This window comes from Pocillopora damicornis, chromosome 8 (assembly GCF_964200805.1).
Source record: "Pocillopora damicornis chromosome 8, jaPocDami1.2, whole genome shotgun sequence".
Lineage (NCBI taxonomy): Eukaryota > Metazoa > Cnidaria > Anthozoa > Scleractinia > Pocilloporidae > Pocillopora > Pocillopora damicornis.
The window spans coordinates 20,392,151-20,411,882 of NC_142677.1; the positions used below are offsets into that span (position 1 = coordinate 20,392,151).

The following is a 19,732-nucleotide window of genomic DNA, read 5'->3' on the forward strand; positions in this document are numbered from 1 at the left end:
CAAGACTCGTAGAAGAAAAAGCCCCCACAAACTTGAGGACAGTGTTTATGAACAACAAAACATAATTCAACTTTGGTATCATATGTAATGTTTTGGCCCTTTCCATTTGCAATCCTGCTTTTCTTGAGTTGTAACGACATTTCTCTCTCTCCTCCCTAATCTATTCTTTAACGCACTGAAGCGTGACACTGTATATCCACCCCTAGTGAAACCTAAAAAAAACCATGATATTTTGTTCCCAACCGCCATAGAATTATTTTCCTTGTGTGCACGTATTTTTTTTTCTGTGACTGTTGTAGGGTATGAAAAGAGAAATGATATGAGGTCTGATATTGCAGGATGTTATATCTGTGCCAGGTAACTTACGTCAGGCAAAACCGTGAATGGCTTATGTCATGTGAAGTGAAACACGTACTTGTGCTCGCATGTTAAGCAAAAAAAATTATCGTGTTTTGATGAATATATATGTTCGACACGAACTGTGCAAAATCCAGAACGTGAATGGTGTTCAAATAAGTTGCCACGGTGGAGGGTCAATGCCAAACCGCAATGGGATATTATCAATTTATTTCCGATTTAGTTCAAAAGCTTCATCATTTCTTTATTGGTTGTTTTGATGACATTGCATATTGGTCTCTGCCAAACTCGTGCCCAGAATGAGTAGAAGATTTGTTCCTATGACAACTGAGAGAACCACTATGGACAGAGACATGCTTGGGTTTGTGTTGTTTTGATAAAAGATTATCACAATAATAACAGCGAGGTGACAAAACAAAACAGATTATTGGTTGAATCATTAATGCAAGCTATTGAAGTTTGGAATTATCTTAATTCCCTGGAGCATTGAGCACTTAAAAGTTGAACAATTGTAAAACTTTGGAATGTGGAACGATTGGCGCCGTGATTTCTGCCGTAACAAGCTGTGTCACGCAATCTTCAAAGGAAGCGTGCGTGGGCTGGTTGAGCTGGTCAATATTGTTCGCAAGCTTCCCTAGGAGGTCGTCAACAAGGCCTCACGTTTTCATCGTTACGCATTCCCTAACATGTCACGTAAGCCCAAACTTCAAATGTCACATATTTCGAGTTGGGGTGACCAAGGAACAAAAAACAGACAAGGTTGAATAAGACACCCAACCAGCTTCTTTCATGTTCCTATCCAAAAAACTACTCCTTAAATTAATTCGATGATGAATTTTAAAAACGAAAATCGAATCAAGATTCACAGTTTGCAGTGAAGAAACATACACTCTTACTAAACAGATGAGCCGTTAAAAGGAACATCACGAGCTAGTCACATGCAGTCATAGGAACGACAATAATCTGCTTTTTGATGAAAGAGAAACAAATTCCTCGGTTAAAAATAAATATGATCTCCCTCCAAAATTCACTTTTGATCTCAGGAGGGGAAGGACACGATGATGCAATCTAACTGCCAAAACCCAAACCTAGATTAAGATAAAGGAGAAACTTGAAAAAGAAAGGAAAACATCAGAAAAACAGAAATTCAGGGAAGGCCACCCCTGAAACTTAAGATGCGTCCTCTTAGTTACTAATTACTGAATACAACGCCTTTGCTTGCCGAGTGGCCCCTTTATCTACTACGGCTGAATTTGACTAATTTGGCGATTTCGATACTTGGCAAATCTTACAAAATTATCCGCAAAAACAGAATAATAAAAAAGACAGGAAAAAATGGGGCGCTGATTTGGGAACGATGAAGCCACAAGTTGTTGTTTTGACTGATGTCGTAGGACGCCCACGCTAAATCTAAGACAAATAACATGGATTTGCATTTTCCTTGGCTTTCGTGTGGCTGTACCCTCCCCCAAAGGAGAAACGTTCTCTCTCTGGGGCGGTAGGAGGGTGAACGCGTAAGCTACATTTTCCCAAAGTATTTTCTCTCACGTCTGAGGGTAGCTTAATGCGTTTATTTTTATTTCACTTAGACTGCAAACAAATTGTCTCATTTCGCTCAAAACAAACAAAATCTGACACATGTTTTCAAATTAGTACCGACATTCCTAATTAAATTTATACGAATAAAAATGATAGCGACGACATCACAAGCTTTCCCCGAGGTAAAGCCGCGAAACTTTTTTTGTTTCCTCAAGTAATGATTTTTCTATAGCGATCACATTTGTCACTCCTTTACCTTCCTTTTTTTTAACAGGGTTCTGTTTGTCTTTCCTTTTTTATACGTTGATATCTAATAAAAAATCACTTAGGTCCAATAGTCATTTGTTCCATGTTACAATTCTGTAGTTGTAGATTTCACTTGAAGCGGTATTTCACATCACCCACGTGATAAAATATGTTTTTGACTTGAGGTCTCTTGGTTCCGCTTTGGTTCAATGTTCAGTTCAAAACTAATGTTTCGGCAAACAACAGTTAACGAAAGGCACTCTAAGACCATTTTTGGGGAAAATGGAGGCAGTGAATTGCGCACAACAAAGGCTATAAACGTCCGAAGCATACAAAATAAACAATACCACCGCAACGTCGTGGGAAATGTTTTGCACGATTAGTTCACCAATCAAACGAGACCTTCAGGAATACAGTTTTCTTCATCATTGATTTGAAGGCAAAAAGGTAAGATTCTATACGTTAATGTATAGACTTAATGCATCCTGCTTAACTTTTTAGGTGCTCCAGTCTAGTGTAATGTGCGTTGCAGTGTCATGTCACGCGCGCGACAAGTTGAAACGGCAGCGCAATTTATCCAACTTTAGTAATCGATTCCTTCGCTCTGAATCATTTCCCCAAAAAATCCTTTGAGGCTCTAAAAGAAAAACTCTATAACTTTTAAACGCTAGTTTTTCAACGAATTACATGCAGTACCGCAAGCTTTAATAATAGGCTAATTTTGGATACGTTTTCTTCTCGATAAAAATAGGTCGATTAAATTAAATTAGATTGTAAAAGTAAACAATCGAGAAATAATAGAAATAGTTTATACGGTATTTTTTGACATCGTTCTACAATATATGGTTGATTTTATTGCCTAAGAGTGTTTATTTTGTAACGCGAGGCGTCGTGAATCGCCCTAAATTTTGCAATGAAAAAGCCGTTTTCACAAAATTCAGTGATTATCGATTTTCTCGAAAACTAATCTATATTTAGCAAAATGAACTATGCCGTGTTTTGTTTTACATTAAAGGGCATGTAAACCCAAAAATACATGTTTTTCTTATACTATGTAAAAAGTGGCGTAGAAAACGAATTTGAAATTAGTTTTGTCCAATTCGACTTATTTTAGGAGAAAATCGGCATTTTCAACTGAAATTCCATTTCCGGTAAAAACAATAGCGAGAAGTCGTGACGTAAGCGGTGGAACCAAAATATTGCGCAACACATATTCCCCAGTAGAACTGGTGTGGGAGTTCGTGTAAGTAGCGGTAGTTCGGAAGATGTTTTTTCAGAAGATAGCGACTCGAATGCCTTAAGCTTAGTACATGACAGCGCTGGGGATAATCCAGAATCTTCAGGAGAGTCCGGGCCACGTCCTTAACAATATGAGCCGCGTAGGGTTCACCGAAGCGATCCGCACGAAGACAGTACGGAACATGTCGACAGCGATGCGACCGTCTCGGAAACTCAGACCGGTATTTAATTTACTTTGTGATCTATTTGTATTTAACATGAAAATGCAATAAAGCGAGGGTACAATCTAAAGGAATGCAACAGAATTTTTTTAAACTTGAGCTTCTGAGAGTGTTTTATATAAAATTATCAAAGGTGCGAGTGTGGAACTTGTCAACCAATGCCGACAATCATGAAAGTGTTTGTTGTACGGAAATCGGGCAATTGTGACAAAATGGCCTGAAACCCAGATAAGTTGTATCACTGAGCATCCAGGTTTTCAGTCAATTTGTCTCGATTTCTGGGTGCTGGAGACGGCCAAGTACGCTTACAGGCAGCAGCAAAGCACAGATAATCACACCGGAAACGACTGAGCTAAATATTTTCTGTTTCATCTGTTTTGTTACATTTTGAGATCGATTTACTTGAGTTGTTTCTGCCATTGATTTAATAATACAGTAATAGAGCTGGTTGTTTTTCGCTTCTTTCCTGGCAGGAAATTTAGCTAAATTGCCTACAGATAGCTTGTTCGTTGGTGTTGGGGATATCTCGGCAAACACTTTAGGGTCTCTGTGCTATCTTGTGCGGTAAACAATATCCTTCATCTCAGAAGCATTTCCATCGATAAACAAGTTGTATCATGTACATTTCCTTGTGTGGCCTTCATAATTATCCAACCCTGTTTGTGTTTGCTTCGATTTGAAATACTGAAAAGATAGTTTTGCAAGCTGAAATCAGGATCTTTTAAGTTGTACTCAAAATGATGAATACTCATCATACTCCTACTGACCTTTGAATGTATTTTCACTGCTGTGAAAACCGCGACACAAATTCTTCTGCTGTTTCTCTGCAGGGTTTCTCAAAGGAAGCACTAAGTGGGGCTGGCATGGATTTTCTTATAGAACATAAGGGTTGATTATGGGATCCTGTATAGAATTCTTTGTATAGAACCGACAAAATTCCAGATCACGTTATTACACACTGATATCAACGAATTCTCTTTCTTTGATACGTGTTTCGAATTCAGGCAAAGGTTCAGACATGTCAGTGTCTTTTACGGGCTCAGCGCTGGCTCCCAAACAACTGGCTTCCCCATAATCTTTCATTGGATGAGAAAAAAGATGTTTTTAGAGAACCAATAAAGCTATTGTTGTTTAATTAACGAAACGTTCTTATGTAAATCGATTTTGTACTTTCTCTGTTGACCTCTAACTTTTGAAGAGCTCAACTTCTTTCTCAGTTTGGTCAGCCACTTCCGAATCCTCGTCGTCTGCCGACTGTATGGGTTGTTTTTTCGTCTTCCGAATAATTTGCTTCTGGTGAGGCCTGAATCGTCGGTACAGCACCAGGAAGAAAAATGACTGCTACAAACAACAGAACGTTCGAACGGCTCGACGAAATCGACTATTTTCACTTGAACAAATTTCACAAATTGTCGCTTCAAATTTGCGTCATTTAGAAATATTTGCATTGTATGCCCAGTTTTGTTTGAATCAGTACAAAACTGGACGGCACAACGCTTCACCATTACGAAAATATTGATTATATTGAAGTAAACTGTAAGTAAAAAAATCATGACGAGACCAGCAAACAACGGCTGTAGAAAAGACTCCTTCATGCCTCACGCGATTATAAAACGAGACTTTGAAGGGTCCACCCGTGACGTCACAGGAAAGATGGCGCCATTCAAGATGGCGAATGTTTCGAATTTGGAAGAGCTTTTACAAAGTGAAAATGGACTTTTGAGAATAAACGAATGGTACCTTTGGTGTACTTGATATATTTACTAAACATCTATGAGAAAAGAAAATGAACGTTTTTTGGGTTTACATGCCCTTTAAGGTCTACCTAACATGAGATTATGGGCCAAATTGATTTTTGAACTGTTGCCACGAAATTTTAAAAATGTTTGATTTTTGGTAACATTTGCTCTTAAGATTTTGTACATTTCTTAGCCATCCTATGCAAAACAAGAACGTGAAATCGTCACCACAATTTGCGTCGTCGGCGAGCCGAAACCGCAACGGCAAATTATTTTAATTTCCATTTGGAACTCAACGCTTCTTTTATACGTTATGCTGAAGTTGAGGTGTGGCGCCGTATGAGACGGTAAACACATGCAAACATTTTTGAAATTCTAATTAAAGGCAGAAATTCATTTTTTAATCGAGGTCCTCCTTAGCGTTGTCGTCCTGACTGCTTAAGGTCCCTTTTATTGGACGGGCACAGAGGAAGGCCGGTCCAGTTTAAATGATCAGCGATTGGAAAGTGAAAAACATGTGCTATCGTCATCGAACAAAACAGGATCTCTGTTCAGGAGTCTATTTTTAGGGTGGGCGACCCTAAAAAAAATGATTGGAATTTAAGTATAAACCCAATGGTTGTAATGTTTTCATGCACGCGACGTTCAGCTGCCGTTCGTATTGACAACTTTCATACGGTAGCCTTAAATTAACCTCACGGAACACGATTATTTACGCCAGAAGGCCTATGAGTTTTGGTGAGATGTTTTTTAAGATCTTTCCACAGTTATGCAAAAAATCCATCAGCTACGTGCCCACAACTTTTTTTTAGCACACAAGGAAAAAAAAAACATTTTCATCACATTCCACGAAAAATGATGCGTGTCTTGAGGACAAGTTGATGATCATCTGGGTTACAATATGAAACCAGCTAATCCACACACCACAAGGAAAGCTTTGTCTTTTGTTTTCACTGAAGTCCTTTTACGTCAGATGTGTGAAAATTTTTAAACAATGAAAGGACGCGGAAATATTCAACGTCATAGACTGAGTATTCACCGCCTTTTACGACATACTAACATTGTTTAGGGTCAGACAAACCACTAAGAGATCACACAACTCTTCATTTATTTAAAATGGTTTTTGATTTTAAATATCTATTTATTTGGTTAAAACCTTTGCATCACTTGCAAATATTAATCGCTTTGTAATTCTCTCTAATTTCATTTTGAATCTTGAATAATTAAATTGAATCGAGTTTTCATTAAATTTTAAATAAACAGAGAAAAATGCATTTTCATTATCACATTATTCATAATGTGAAACCAGTTCTGTTTTCATTTGGCAGTGACCAATGTAATATGTAAAACTTCAAATATTCAATATCCAATCCATGAAAAAAATAAATATCTCACAATAACAAGCAGAGTCTGTCTAGAAACTCAAACCTCCGCTATAATTACACAAATTATAAGGCAGTAACAGCCTTCTGATTGTTCGCTTCTGTCACTTTCGGACCTACGATATCCAGCCGCGATGACGTCGGAGTCCACGCCTGAACCGAGGTTCCCGTAGGGGTCCCTGCGGCCAGGTTACTCTCCGGGCTGTTATATGACCTGTGCCGGGACTCTGCATCCATTGCACTCCTATGGAAGGTGTGATTTGTAATTTGGCTTTTCATGTAAGCGACCGTATTTTTCTCAGGATGTAAGAGGATTATATAAATTTTTGGCGCAAAGATACATACCAGTAGTCCACTGGCGGCGATGATGGAAGCTGCGCCCGCGATAACAACAGAGTATTTACCCCGTATGTTCAGATAAACTGGGTAAAAAGTCACCCAAGAGATCACGATGGTGTACAATGCGAACGCGATAAATTTTCCTTCATTAAAATTGTGGGGCAATTTCCTGGATTTAAATGCAAAATAACAGCAGACTATGGAAACAATGACAAGAATGGCAATGAGGAGATACTGGCAAACTTTTCCAAGCACACTGGAACTTGCCAAACACTCCAAATAGTGAGGGGTCCTGATGGATTTGTCCACATGGGGCCGTGGAATGTCGTCGATAAACCACGTAATGAGAATGAATACCACAAGGATTATAACGCCGACTAGTATTAGAACGTGCTTGTGTCTCTGGACGAATGATTGGGTGAGTTCAGACCGTGGAACTCGATTTTCAAACAAATGTACAATTCGTTTCGTTTTGACGCCGAGAACTAATATAGCAACAGTGTAGAAAATATAAAACCAAGCTTGTTGTAATGGGCAAATAAAATCAGTTGGCTCGGCGAGGTTGATCAAGGCCCCTAGATAGTTCATACATATACTGAATAGAAATGTGTAGCTGAGTTCCCGATTAGATGCTTTAACGATTGGAGTGTCATTACGCAAGACAAACACTACTCCAACAAGGATCGAAGCCACAATTCCCAAAACAGCGAAAAAAGCGATTAAAACTCCGAATGAATCTCCCCATTGAATGCGCTCGACAGGAACACGCATACACTGCGTGCGCGCTTCATTTGAAATGTGATCTTCACCACACGGCGTGCAATTCATCGCCCCAAACACGCTGGAAATAGTGTCCTGTAAACACCTGATGCATTGCCAACAACAGTTTAGCTCCTGTGTTTGTCGGTATCCCGGCTTGCATCTCTCGCTACAAACCGAACGCGGGACCTCAGTTCCTTTCAGGCCGTTGTTCCATATTATGAGACTGCTGTTGAGTTGGAGCTTTCCCTCTTCCCAAGTGCCCACAGTTTCCACTCGGCCGCCTGTTATGTTGTCAACTCGATAGTTGATGATGCTGTAAGATGCTTGGGAATCACCATTTTCATCGAAAAACACATTGGACACTTCAGTAGTGAAATTAACCTTTTTCAAGTATTGCAAAACGTCTTTTGGTTCAACAAAAGGTTGTGTCTTAGGACATTGGCTTACTGAAGAAGATTCACACCTGAATATGGCGTCTAACGCATGCGCTATTGCATACACAGCGTTTATAACATAGGTAGACATGCTGCTGGCTAGAGTTTCTTCGTAGATATTCTCTGTGATTTTAAGGTGGTCTGAACACCGTTCCAGCCCATTTGATGGCGTGACATTAAAAGTGCAACCGAATTGTCTCTCCCAGAAGTGCCTCCACCATGGCTCTGGCCTGTAAGCAGAAGTGCGTGACAGAAGATAACGTTTATATGAAGGCACAGTAATGCTCGTGAATACAACCCCTAGCATTCCTTTTAGGATGGGTTGCAAGTCTGTGCGCTTGATTACACGATCATGGTTTCCCCAAGCTTCACTAGCAATCCAAGTGCGACCAGTGAGACCTTGGCGAAGAGCTTCTGTAAGAACATCTATAGCCGGGGAACTCGTACAGTACAGAATTATAACACCAATTTCTTCCCGCTCTTTCAGTTCCTCGATAATAGTTCGGATTTTCTCTTTCCCTCTCTGACCGTTGGATGGGAAATATGTTTCGTATGCAATGCAAATTCCCAGGGGTTTTGAATGCTTGCGGAAAAATTCAATCCCCGATCGCCCGTATGCGTCATCTACAGCTACGGCAGCCACATACGTCCAGTTGAAATTACGGGCAATATCCGACATGACTTTGGATTGAAAACGATCCGGAGGGACAGTGCGAAAAAACGATGGATAGGCGCTGCTACTGAGTTCATCGCTTGTAGCAGCGTAGCTTATAAGCGGGATATCTTCCACTTCCAATAAATTTGACACCAGAATCGAGGAGCGCGAAGTTCCGGTCCCAACTACAGCGACCACCGGAGAAAATTTACCCCTGGGTAAGATCGTGCAAGTTTCATTGAGTTCAGGGTTCGCGAAAGCAAATTTATGAACATTCACAAAGTCCAAAGTGGATTTCATGGCCCGGCGGTTTTCAAGGTTTGTGTCGGAGATGTCATATCCAAGAGTGATATCTGGTAAGATATTTGAGTTATTGTTGATATTTTCTACTGCAAAAACCATGGCTTCCGCTAAGCCCATAAATTTCGGTCTAAATTCATCTCTTACGTGAACTGGGAAGAGACCGCCGATTGTAACGTTTCCTTCCTTGTAAATTCTCTCTCCTGGATTGATGATCTCGCTTGTGGCACATGTGGCTTGAGGTTTCACGAGAAGAAAAATTATGATCATTGCTACTCTAACATCACGGAGGTGGTTGAGGCAAAACATCATCAAGGCCATATCCATATTTTACAGACGTAATTAGTACGTCTTTCAAAGTGGAGACTCTTGCAACTGTGTTAAGACCAGTTTCTCAGTTAAACGGCGTTTCTTTCAAACAACACATCCACGCCACGTGTATTGTAGCGTTCAATTTCCTGAAACTGACTTCGGAAAGCGAAATTCGTTTATTGCCGTTATGCGCTATATTTGGCACGTACTCAGTGGCCAGTGTCAATCATGAATTTTTGATGGGTTCAATTGAGCATGGTTTATGTAAAAATAATAAATCTCGTACCGGTCATGTCACTTTGGCTTGGCGACAAAAATATTAATTATCGCGACGTATTTTCAATTAAGGCGCTGTCACCCTGTTCGGTAATCATAATATTTCTATTATCACAATCTCTTGACTAAAAGTAAGTTTGTAACGAACATAGTTTGCTTTGTAGACCAATTATTCTTGATATTGGCCATTATATCGAGACAATGTTATTTTGCATTTGACCGGTCTGAACCCAAGGAGGTCCGTTAAGGAGTATACTGCTAGATGCCACAAAGAAAAAAAATATAGGACATAAAAATTATGCCTTTCTGCTTTTGATTTAAAAATTACGAACGTGATCATTTAACGAAAACAGTTATCGCGCTTTCGCTATTCACTGTTTCTTAATCGCTTGAGTAGAAAAAAATTTCTGCGGTATCAGATATACGTTATGTTATGCATTTCTAATTGAGGGAGACTTCATGACGAGCTTTGCTCAAGAAAAGAATTCTCACCAGGGATGCGTAAAATGATCCATAGGCTTGTCAAAGTAAAGCGAGAGGGCTCAATTAGCAAGTGAAAGCGAGGTGTTTGGCTTCGAGCGTGAAATTAATTGACGTTAACAATTAAAATGTAAACAGGCGCGAGGATCCGCGCGGCTTGCGCGTTAGGAGAGCTACGTAAATTTAGGACTCTTTTGCACAATTTTCTCTTAGGAGATAACTACGCATTCATGGCGTGAATGGCAATTTTCATAATTGTAGAATGATTCAGCGACAAGAACGGCTTAGCTAAGCCGTAGTGTGTCATGGCATTTGAGGATAGCCTGGTTGTAGTGCGTGACATGACTGTCAAGTAACAGTTATTGTACCCAGCATGTTTTGTTCGTGATCTACAGATTTATTGGTTTGTGACGCAAAGAGCGATTATCTGTTCTGTCACGACAGTACCAAAATTAAATTGTGTTAGCCAACTTATATTTCACTCTGATCAGACCTTTGACCCTAAGTCAACATGGAAGCCGGTGAGCCGCTCGGTAAGGACCTTGTTTTCAAGAGAGATTTCGACTGCAGTATGTTCTGGAGATACAAGAGTATCATTTAACACTTGAAACGATTGGGTAGATATTTTGATAATACTTTTCTGGCGTCCATACTGAGGAGTTCTTTCAGTATAAAATAGACAGTAGTCCCAATCATCAGGTAAGCGCGGGAACTTATCCCGCAAAAATTCTGTGCGAAGGTACGAGTATATTCGGTGGTATCTGCGAAAAGGGGCCATCATTCTTTCCTTAAGGTAAGGTCTTAACTGTGTAAAACTTCGCGAGGAAGAAATTCTACTCGCTGGCCTGTCCAATTTGGCTTTTAGATAAGGTTGTATGCCTGATAATTTCTGTCTAGAGCTATATGATGACGCGCGATAAATCTCGCTGCTTAATAACCTTTGAGTCGAAAATGATGATGCCCAAACCATTTAATCAGCAAAGCAAGGTTTACCTTTACTTCTGTGCTTTCGAAGCAAGGGAAGGAATTATTTCTGTGATAGTTAGGTGACAGATGCTTAAAATCACATGGTGTATTATCAAACTGTTGAAACCTAACATGAGCAAGATGAACTAATTATGGAATGAACCCTGACATCACAGCTCAAATATTCCTTCCCTATAAGATGACGCGCTCTTGGCAGGTTAGTGTGTTTTCTTACTAATCGTACTGTACTATTTCGCAGTTTCGAAAGTAGAATCCTGAAGATACTCTCGTTCTTTTGTTATTTCTTGTGTAATCAGACTTATCTCCGTGAGGGAAGAACCTTCATTTTTTAATTTTTTTCCCGGTTTTGTCATTCGTATGTGAACTGTTGTTATCTGAAGGCAGAACCTTTCCTTTTTTTTTTCACCTGGTTCTGTCTCTCTTGGGTAGTCAGTTCTGTTTGGGCTGTTGTTATCTGAAGGCAGAACCTTTCCCTTTTTTTCATCTGGTTCTGTCTCTCTTGGGTAGTCAGTCCTATTTGGGCTGTTGTTATCTGAAGGCAGAACCTTTCCTTTTTTTTTTCACCTGGTTCTGTCTCTCTTGGGTAGTCAGTTCTGTTTGGGCTGTTGTTATCTGAAGGCAGAACCTTTCCCTTTTTTTCATCTGGTTCTGTCTCTCTTGGGTAGTCAGTCCTATTTGGGCTGTTGTTATCTGAAGGCAGAACCTTTCCCTTTTTTTCACCTGGTTCTGTCTCTCTTGGGTAGTCAGTCCTGTTTGGGCTGTTGTTATCTGAAGGCAGAACCTTTCCCTTTTTTTCACCTGGTTCTGTCTCTCTTGGGTAGTCAGTTCTGTTTGGGCTGTTGTTATCTGAAGGCAGAACCTTTCCTTTTTTTTCCACCTGGCTCTGTCTCTCTTGGGTAGTCAGTCCTATTTGGGCTGTTGTTATCTGAAGGCAGAACCTTTCCCTTTTTTTTTCACCTGGTTCTGTCCCTCTTGGGTAGTCAGTCCTATTTGGGCTGTTGTTATCTGAAGGCAGAACCTTTCCCTTTTTTTTCACCTGGTTCTGTCCCTCTTGGGTAGTCAGTCCTATTTGGGCTGTTGTTATCTGAAGGCAGAACCTTTCCCTTTTTTTTCACCTGGTTCTGTCCCTCTTGGGTAGTCAGTCCTATTTGGGCTGTTGTTATCTGAAGGCAGAACCTTTCCCTTTTTTTTACCTGGTTCTGTCTCTCTTGAGTAGTCAGTCCTATTTAGGCTGTTGTTATCTGAAGGCAGAACCTTTCCCTTTTTTTCACCTGGTTCTGTCTCTCTTGGGTAGTCAGTCCTATTTGGGCTGTTGTTATCTGAAGGCAGAACCTTTCCCTTTTTTTCACCTGGTTCTGTCTCTGTTGGGTAGTCAGTCCTGTTTGGGCTGTTGTCATCTGAAGGCAGAACCTTTCCCTTTTTTTCACCTGGTTCTGTCTTTGTTGGGTAGTCAGTTCTGTTTGGGCTGTTGTTATCTGAAGGCAGAACCTTTCCTTTTTTTTTCCACCTGGCTCTGTCTCTCTTGGGTAGTCAGTCCTATTTGGGCTGTTGTTATCTGAAGGCAGAACCTTTCCCTTTTTTTTCACCTGGTTCTGTCTCTCTTGGGTAGTCAGTCCTATTTGGGCTGTTGTTATCTGAAGGCAGAACCTTCCCTTTTTTTCACCTGGCTCTGTCTCTCTTGGGTAGTCAGTCCTATTTGGGCTGTTGTTATCTGAAGGCAGAACCTTTCCCTTTTTTTCACCTGGTTCTGTCTCTCTTGGGTAGTCAGTCCTGTTTGGGCTGTTGTTATCTGAAGGCAGAACCTTTCCTTTTTTTTTTCACCTGGTTCTGTCCATCTTGGGTAGTCAGTCCTGTTTGGGCTGTTGTTATCTGAAGGCAGAACCTTTCCCTTTTTTTTCACCTGGTTCTGTCTCTCTTGGGTGGTCAGTCCTATTTGGGCTTTTGTTATCTGAAGGCAAAATCTTTCCTTTTTTTTATTTGGTTTTGTCTCTCTTTGGGAGTTGTTTCATTTTAGACTGTGCGTTTTCATCTTATGACAAACTAATTTTGAATTGCGACATAATTAAATTTACTTGTCTTGATTTTTTTTCCTTTGCAGATTTAATTGAACGTTAACCGCGAAAAGCCGTGATGAAAAAGCAATGTTTGTTTTAATAGAAAAAGATAGTTTTCCTGTTTAGATGACCAACCAACCTTAACTTAATTACACATCATAAGTGCACGTTCCGTTGACTGGTAATTTTTACGTCGATGTTGTGTTTGCCTTGGTGGTGTCTGTCCTCAAATCCCGTGATTTTTCAATTAAAAATAAATAACGAATTTAGGAATAAAATTACCAACGAGTAAAATACCTCTTCACGTAACGTATTAAATTGCATTTACATTTCCAACTCTTGCTTCAGACACGAGATGTAAAATCGGTCGTAGATTGTAAAAGAGATTTGTGAGTAAAGAACTTTTTCTACTTGTCTTTGTTTATTTTCTCGCAGCCTTATACATGAGGTTCGCCGTGTTCGCAGTGGTACGCCAGGAAACCCCAGCAGGAAAAATTGTTTTAAAGATTTTACTCCTTTAATGATCTCTTTAGAGTATATTACTTCCTTAGCATTTAGCCAATTATATGGTGCCGGCGGAGGGTACAAAAAAACTCCACTATATATTTCTTTACAGGCCAATATTATCGGAAAAAACCCAAACAAACAAACAAAATGAGTTCTGTTGCGCTGTGTGATCCATGAGTGTTCTCATCGCGGTTAGGGCTTGCTGTTGTTTGCGGTATTATTTTCCGGAGTGGACATACCATTACTAAATTTTTGTTAGCGTTTAAAAATCGGAAATACATGGTTTTGGTAAAAAACCTTAATCTTTTTCAACTCTTAACGACTGTCGAGTTGTGTGTATCAATAGAGTGGGTCAGCAAATTTGCATTCTATGTTGCGCAAGGGGCAAGAGAAAATGGTTGACTCCCCGCGAGTGAAGCTGACGCTCTAGGTCGATGTCGATCCGTTACTATCCTTTGTAAACAAAATTTCGATCATGGAGTTAAATTATAAAATTACTTTGGCTTACATTGTACGCTTTAAAGTAAACTTGAGTTGTTAGATCCACGCGAGGGTTTAACCTTGAAAAATGCAATCACGCGAGTGGAGCTGACATTAACGCGTGTCCCTATCTGGAAAACATTCGTATTGTGACAAGAAGGGTCTGCTTTAAGGTTTTGGGTTACTCTCGCCATGCAATTTGGACGCCGAAAAGTGCCAAAAAAGTAATTACTGAAAATTCATCCGCAACACCTCGGTCGTTCTGTGGGTGCGAAGTCAGTTCTTCTCTTACAGTTAATAATTGCCAGGCGGATCTCAGATCCGCCTCAGCCTCATTTGCATAAATTCTTTTGGTGAGCAAAGCTCGTCATGCAATCGAGATTAAAAAAAAATAAACATTAATTATGTCAGATCACGAGGTATTCAATGTGATAGGAAGTTTCCTTTTGTTCTTCTAGATAAACAGATCTCAAATTTGCTCTGAGGTGACAGTAGACTGAATACCAAATTTACATCACCATTCTAATTTTTGTAAATTTGCTCTGTTTGCCAAAAAAAAAGGAAAGAAAGCCCATTTAATGTATCATTTAACTGGTGTATGTTTTAGGTCGGAACTGATTTCTTGCACTCGTTTGTAATGGCGTAACAGAGCCGTCAAGAAATTTAGTCTGGTCATCCCACGATTTTGCATTCGTGAAAGTATGGTAGTCATGTTATGCTGCCGGGCCGATATAGTTAAGGAGTCGATTGAAATCTTAAAAGACGCCTTCCATAGTCAAGTGTTTTGCGGTTAACAGACATGGTGAAACCCTCTTTCAAGATATCTAAAAAACAATTCTTTAGGAAACAAGAGTGACAGCTACATCAATAATAGACTCTTCTGAAAACAAGAAAACCACTTGTCGAGAAAATTTGAAGAAAGCAGACACACTCCAGCAATATTTAAGGGCTGTATCCGTTACCAAGAGAACACAATGTTCTATTGACGTTAAGTTTTGGTACCGCAACAGCAATGCTTGATCAAACAGGAACAAGAAGATTCTTAGGAAGTTTTAACTGCGGTAGAAGAGACAAAAGTATTTTATGAAGGCGGCTTCAATTAAAAACAACCTCAGCTCTCCAATTATTACATGCATCCTACAACACGGTCCTGTGCCCACGTAAGATCGAAGAAGAAAAGCGTCACAGGTTGCAGGATGTTTCAAATGCTTTTATCACAAACTAGTGCCATAGCCCTGGTTTTCAATCACACCTAATCCGTTGAAGCTTTTTTTACTTCGGTATTCGTTTTGTTCTTATTTCTTCGATTGAAGGGTTATGTATGTTTAATTTAGCGTGACTTCCTTTGTCCCACGAGCGTGATGGCTCCCTTCCCACAATTTGGTGAAGAGTCATGCACGCAAAGATTTGTTTCCCTTTTGTTAATCCTCTGTAATCCGCGTTAACGATTTGCTTCCTTGACCAGTGTTGACAATCGATGTTCCTTCTCTTTCTATCTGTATTTAAGTTTTGTTTGTTCTCTGGTTATACTTTCCTTTCCTCTTTTTTCCAACTTCTAATGGGCATATCACAATTTAGTCAATGAAATATATTTCGTTTGATCTGTGAATAAAAATCAAGCAAAGAAATGATCCTCGTAACTGGACTGCAATTAAAGCAACTGCAGAGAAGAAGCCTGAAAAATTCACCAACAGTTTTTGGCCCTTTCTGTTTGCTAACTCTTGTTTCTTACCTTGCTTTATTTCTTGAGTTGTGACGACATTTCTCTCTCTCTCCTTCCTAATCATTCTTTAACCACTGAAGCGTGAAACTGTATATCCACCCGTGGTAAGACCTGTGAACCATGGTATTTTGTTCCCAACCGCCATATAATTATTTTCCCTGTATGTACGGTTTTTTTTTTCTGTGACTGTTGCAGGGTATGAAAAGAGAAATGATATGAGGTCTGATATTGCAGGATGTCATACCTGCGCCAGATAACTAACGTCAGGCAAAACCGTGAATGGCTTATGTCATGTGAAGGGAAACACATATTTGTGCTGACATGTTAAGCAAAGAAATGATCGTTTTTTAATAAACATATGTGTTCGACACAAATTGCGCAAAATCCAGAGCGTGAATGGTGGTCAAATAATTTGCCACGGTGGAGGGTCAATGCCTAACCGCAATGGGATATTATCGATTTATTTCCGGTTTAGCTCAAAAGCTTCATCATTTCTTTATTAGTTATTTTTATGATGTTGAATAATTGGTCTCTTCCAAACTCGTGCTTAGGGAAGAACCATTATTTTTCTGGAGGGGGGTATGAGAAATTTTCTTCTGCAAACATTTTTTAAAACATATACGTCTCCGGCTGTGAATATATGAAAGTCATGTATTGGAACTGCGGATAAAAACGTGAATATGAAAGCGATCTTCGCAATTATGAACACTACTTAAGCAGTAGTGAATAGAAGGCGTGAGTTGGTAGAGGTAAAGAAGGCCTCATTGGGTAGAGCAGTGCACCGGTATCGCATAGGTCATGGGTTCAAATCCCGTACAGGCCTGAATTTTTTTTAGGCCTTCTATTTACTACTGCTTAAGTAGTGTTCATAACTGCGAAGATACCTTTCATATTCACGTCTTTATCCGCGGTTCAAATGTATGACTTTCATATATTCACCGCCGTTTATTCACCACTTCACGGGTTTATTTGGAACCAACATGATGACCAGCACCCAGTTGGCTTTTTAGCTCATTTGGTAAAGCAGTGGACCGGTATCGCAGAGGTCATAGGTTCATATCCCGTACAGGCCTGAATTTTTTTTCAGGCCTTCTTTCACTACTGCTTGAGTAGTGTTCATAACTGCGAAGATTGCTTTCATATTCACATATACGTTTCCGCAAACATTTTTTTCCAACATCATCTTCGTGCAAATAATTTTTTCCTTTTTTTTCCCAGTGTTCTTTTTATTTGTGCTAAATATTACCATTGCCTTATTGAACTATTTTACGAAAAACTTAATCAATAGTACTATAGCCACTTATTTTGTCGATATACGCTCCACTCACCTTTAACATCAGAATTAACATGTTTTATCACATTTCAAAAACGTTTTTCAGTTGTCGACGAATTTGTAATGTATGTCAATAACTACAGCTGCTTGAACCAGTTTGTTTATCATTTTTTAGATTTTATTCGTTTATGTCGTTCATGTAATTCATTGACTTCTGAAATATGTATGAAGTAGCAATGATAAATATAGCCAAGACTAAAGAATATTATGTGTTTAATACAGTTTTGAGAAAAATACCTGATATATGAAGTTTTGTAGTAGGACAAAATGTTGACAAGTAACGTTGAGATTCAATTGTCACGATAAATTCCCATATTTTCAAAAAAAATATTCAGCTATTTTCAGATTTGTTATTTGCTTTATACAGAGTGACCACCTTTTAGTGCCCAAATTGTGTTAATTTTTATGCTAATGCTTCAATTTGTCATGTTACTTTATTTTTTAAATTTCAGTATGGGTAATAATATTTTTAAATATCTTACCTGACTTCTCTGCAAACATTTTTTTACCCTTTCACATTTGCAAACAATAAATTTTGTTGAATGAAATTAGAAGATCCTCGCAGCTAAGCACACTACTGAAACTAGTAGTTGTAAGTAGGACCTGAAAAAAATTTCATATATCTAAATCTTCATTCACTCGGATGTTTATTTGTACCCAATTCATTGATCAGCTCCCAGTTGGCTTGTTAGCTCAATTGGTAGAGCGCTGCACCGGTATCGCAGAGGTCATGGGTTCAAATCCCGTACGGGCCTGAAATTTTTTTCAGGTTCCTACTTACAACTACTAGTTTCAGTAGTGTGCTTAGCTGCGAGGATCTTCTAATTTCATCTTTCCACCGCAGTGCAAATATGTGAATTTTCATATATCTAAATCTTTAATAAATTTTGTCTTTTCACATCCTGTAAGCAATTTTTTTTTCAATATTTCTCAGACCCCCCCCCCCCCCCCACCCCTTAGAATGAGTGAAAGATTTGTTCTATGACAACTGAGAGAGTCACTGTTGACAGAGACGTGCTTGGGTTTGTGATGTTTTGTTAAGAGATTATCACAATAATGTCAGAGAGGTGACAAAACAAAACAGATTATTGATTGAATCATTATTGCAAGCCATTCAAGTTTGGAATTATCCTAATTCCCCGGAGCACTGAGCACTTAAAAGTTGTTCAGTTATGAAACTTTGGAATGTAGAACTATTGGCGCCGTGACTTCTGCCGTGACATGTTGTGTCACGCAGTCTTCAAAGGAAGCGTGCGTGGGTGGGCTGGATGAGTTGGTCAACATTGTTCGCAAGCTTCCCAAGGAGGTCGTGAACTCATCGTCACGCATTCCCTAACATGTCACGTAAGCCTATACCCAAACTTCAAATGTCACACATTTCGAGTTGGGGTGACCAAGGAACGAAAGCAGACAAGGTTGAGTAAGAGACCTAACCAGTTCTTTTATGTTCATTTCTAGAGTGCTAAAACTAATCCTTAAATTAATTTGAAGATGAATTTTAAAAACGAAAATCAAACTAAGATTTACAGTTTGCAGTGCAGAAACATACACACTCACTAAACATATGGGTGTGAGTATGTTTCTGCTCATCAGGTACATCATAAGCTAGTCACATGCAGTCTCTATTAGGGCTAAATTTGATTAATTTGGCGATTTCGATACTTGGGAAATCTTAAAAATCATCAGCAAAAACAGAGTAGATAGAAGGCGGGAAAAACTGAGAGATGGTTTGGGAAAGATGAAGCCACAAGTTGTTGTTTTGACTGATGTCGTAGGGCGCCTACGCTAAATCTAAGACAAATAACACGGAGTTGCATTTTCCTTGGCTTACGTTGTTGCTGTACCCCCCAAAAGAGAAACGTTCTCTCCCTGGAGCGGTGGGAGAGCAAACGCGTAAGCTACCTTTTCCCAAAGTATTTTCTCTCACGTCTGAGGGTAGCTTGATGCATTCATTTTTATTTCAGTTAATTTTTTATTTTTCATTGTATTTGCAATTACATATAGGAAATAAAAAACATTAATGACCAGGAAACCTAATAAGAATCATTAAGGCCTGTTAGCTCAGGTCAGGCCCCACAAGTAGGATAAGATAAATCAGTAAACAGGCAATAGATATAGTAAATAACATTGAAAGATATGAATGAGAATCATGAGAGGGAAGGAAAGAATGTTGAGTGAGTAAGGCGTATCCATCGAGGCACAATTTTAAAAACTTCCACTTGGTTCAGTAATTGTAAAGTTAATTCCATCAAGTCATTGAGGCACCTTGTATCATCCTGTTACTATTGGTATTAGGGACCTTAAGCAGTCAGGACGGCAACGCCAAGGAAGACCTCGATTAAAAAATTGAATTTCTGCCTTTAATTA

General features: G+C 39.3%; 1 protein-coding gene and 1 long non-coding RNA gene across 2 annotated transcripts; one reads left to right on the forward strand and one right to left on the reverse strand.

Annotated features, from left to right (window-relative positions):
• Nucleotides 1–6,432: 6,432 nt before the first annotated feature.
• LOC113666437 (extracellular calcium-sensing receptor) lies at nucleotides 6,433–9,819 on the reverse strand. Its single transcript, XM_089214740.1, has one exon. It carries the CDS (start codon nucleotides 9,538–9,540, stop codon nucleotides 6,790–6,792), a length of 2,751 nt encoding a protein of 916 aa, XP_089070866.1. The 5' UTR covers nucleotides 9,541–9,819; the 3' UTR covers nucleotides 6,433–6,789.
• Nucleotides 9,820–10,252: 433 nt separating this feature from the next.
• On the forward strand, nucleotides 10,253–13,732 carry LOC149041772 (uncharacterized). The gene is made up of 2 exons (XR_016189183.1): nucleotides 10,253–11,464; nucleotides 13,367–13,732. It is a non-coding gene; the product is annotated as an uncharacterized LOC149041772 (long non-coding RNA).
• The last annotated feature ends 6,000 nt before the right edge of the window (nucleotides 13,733–19,732 follow it).

Coding starts and splice junctions, on each gene's coding strand:
- LOC113666437 (XM_089214740.1), bottom strand. CDS start 9,540: ATGGATATGGCCTTGATGATGTTTTGCCTCAACCACCTCCGTGATGTT.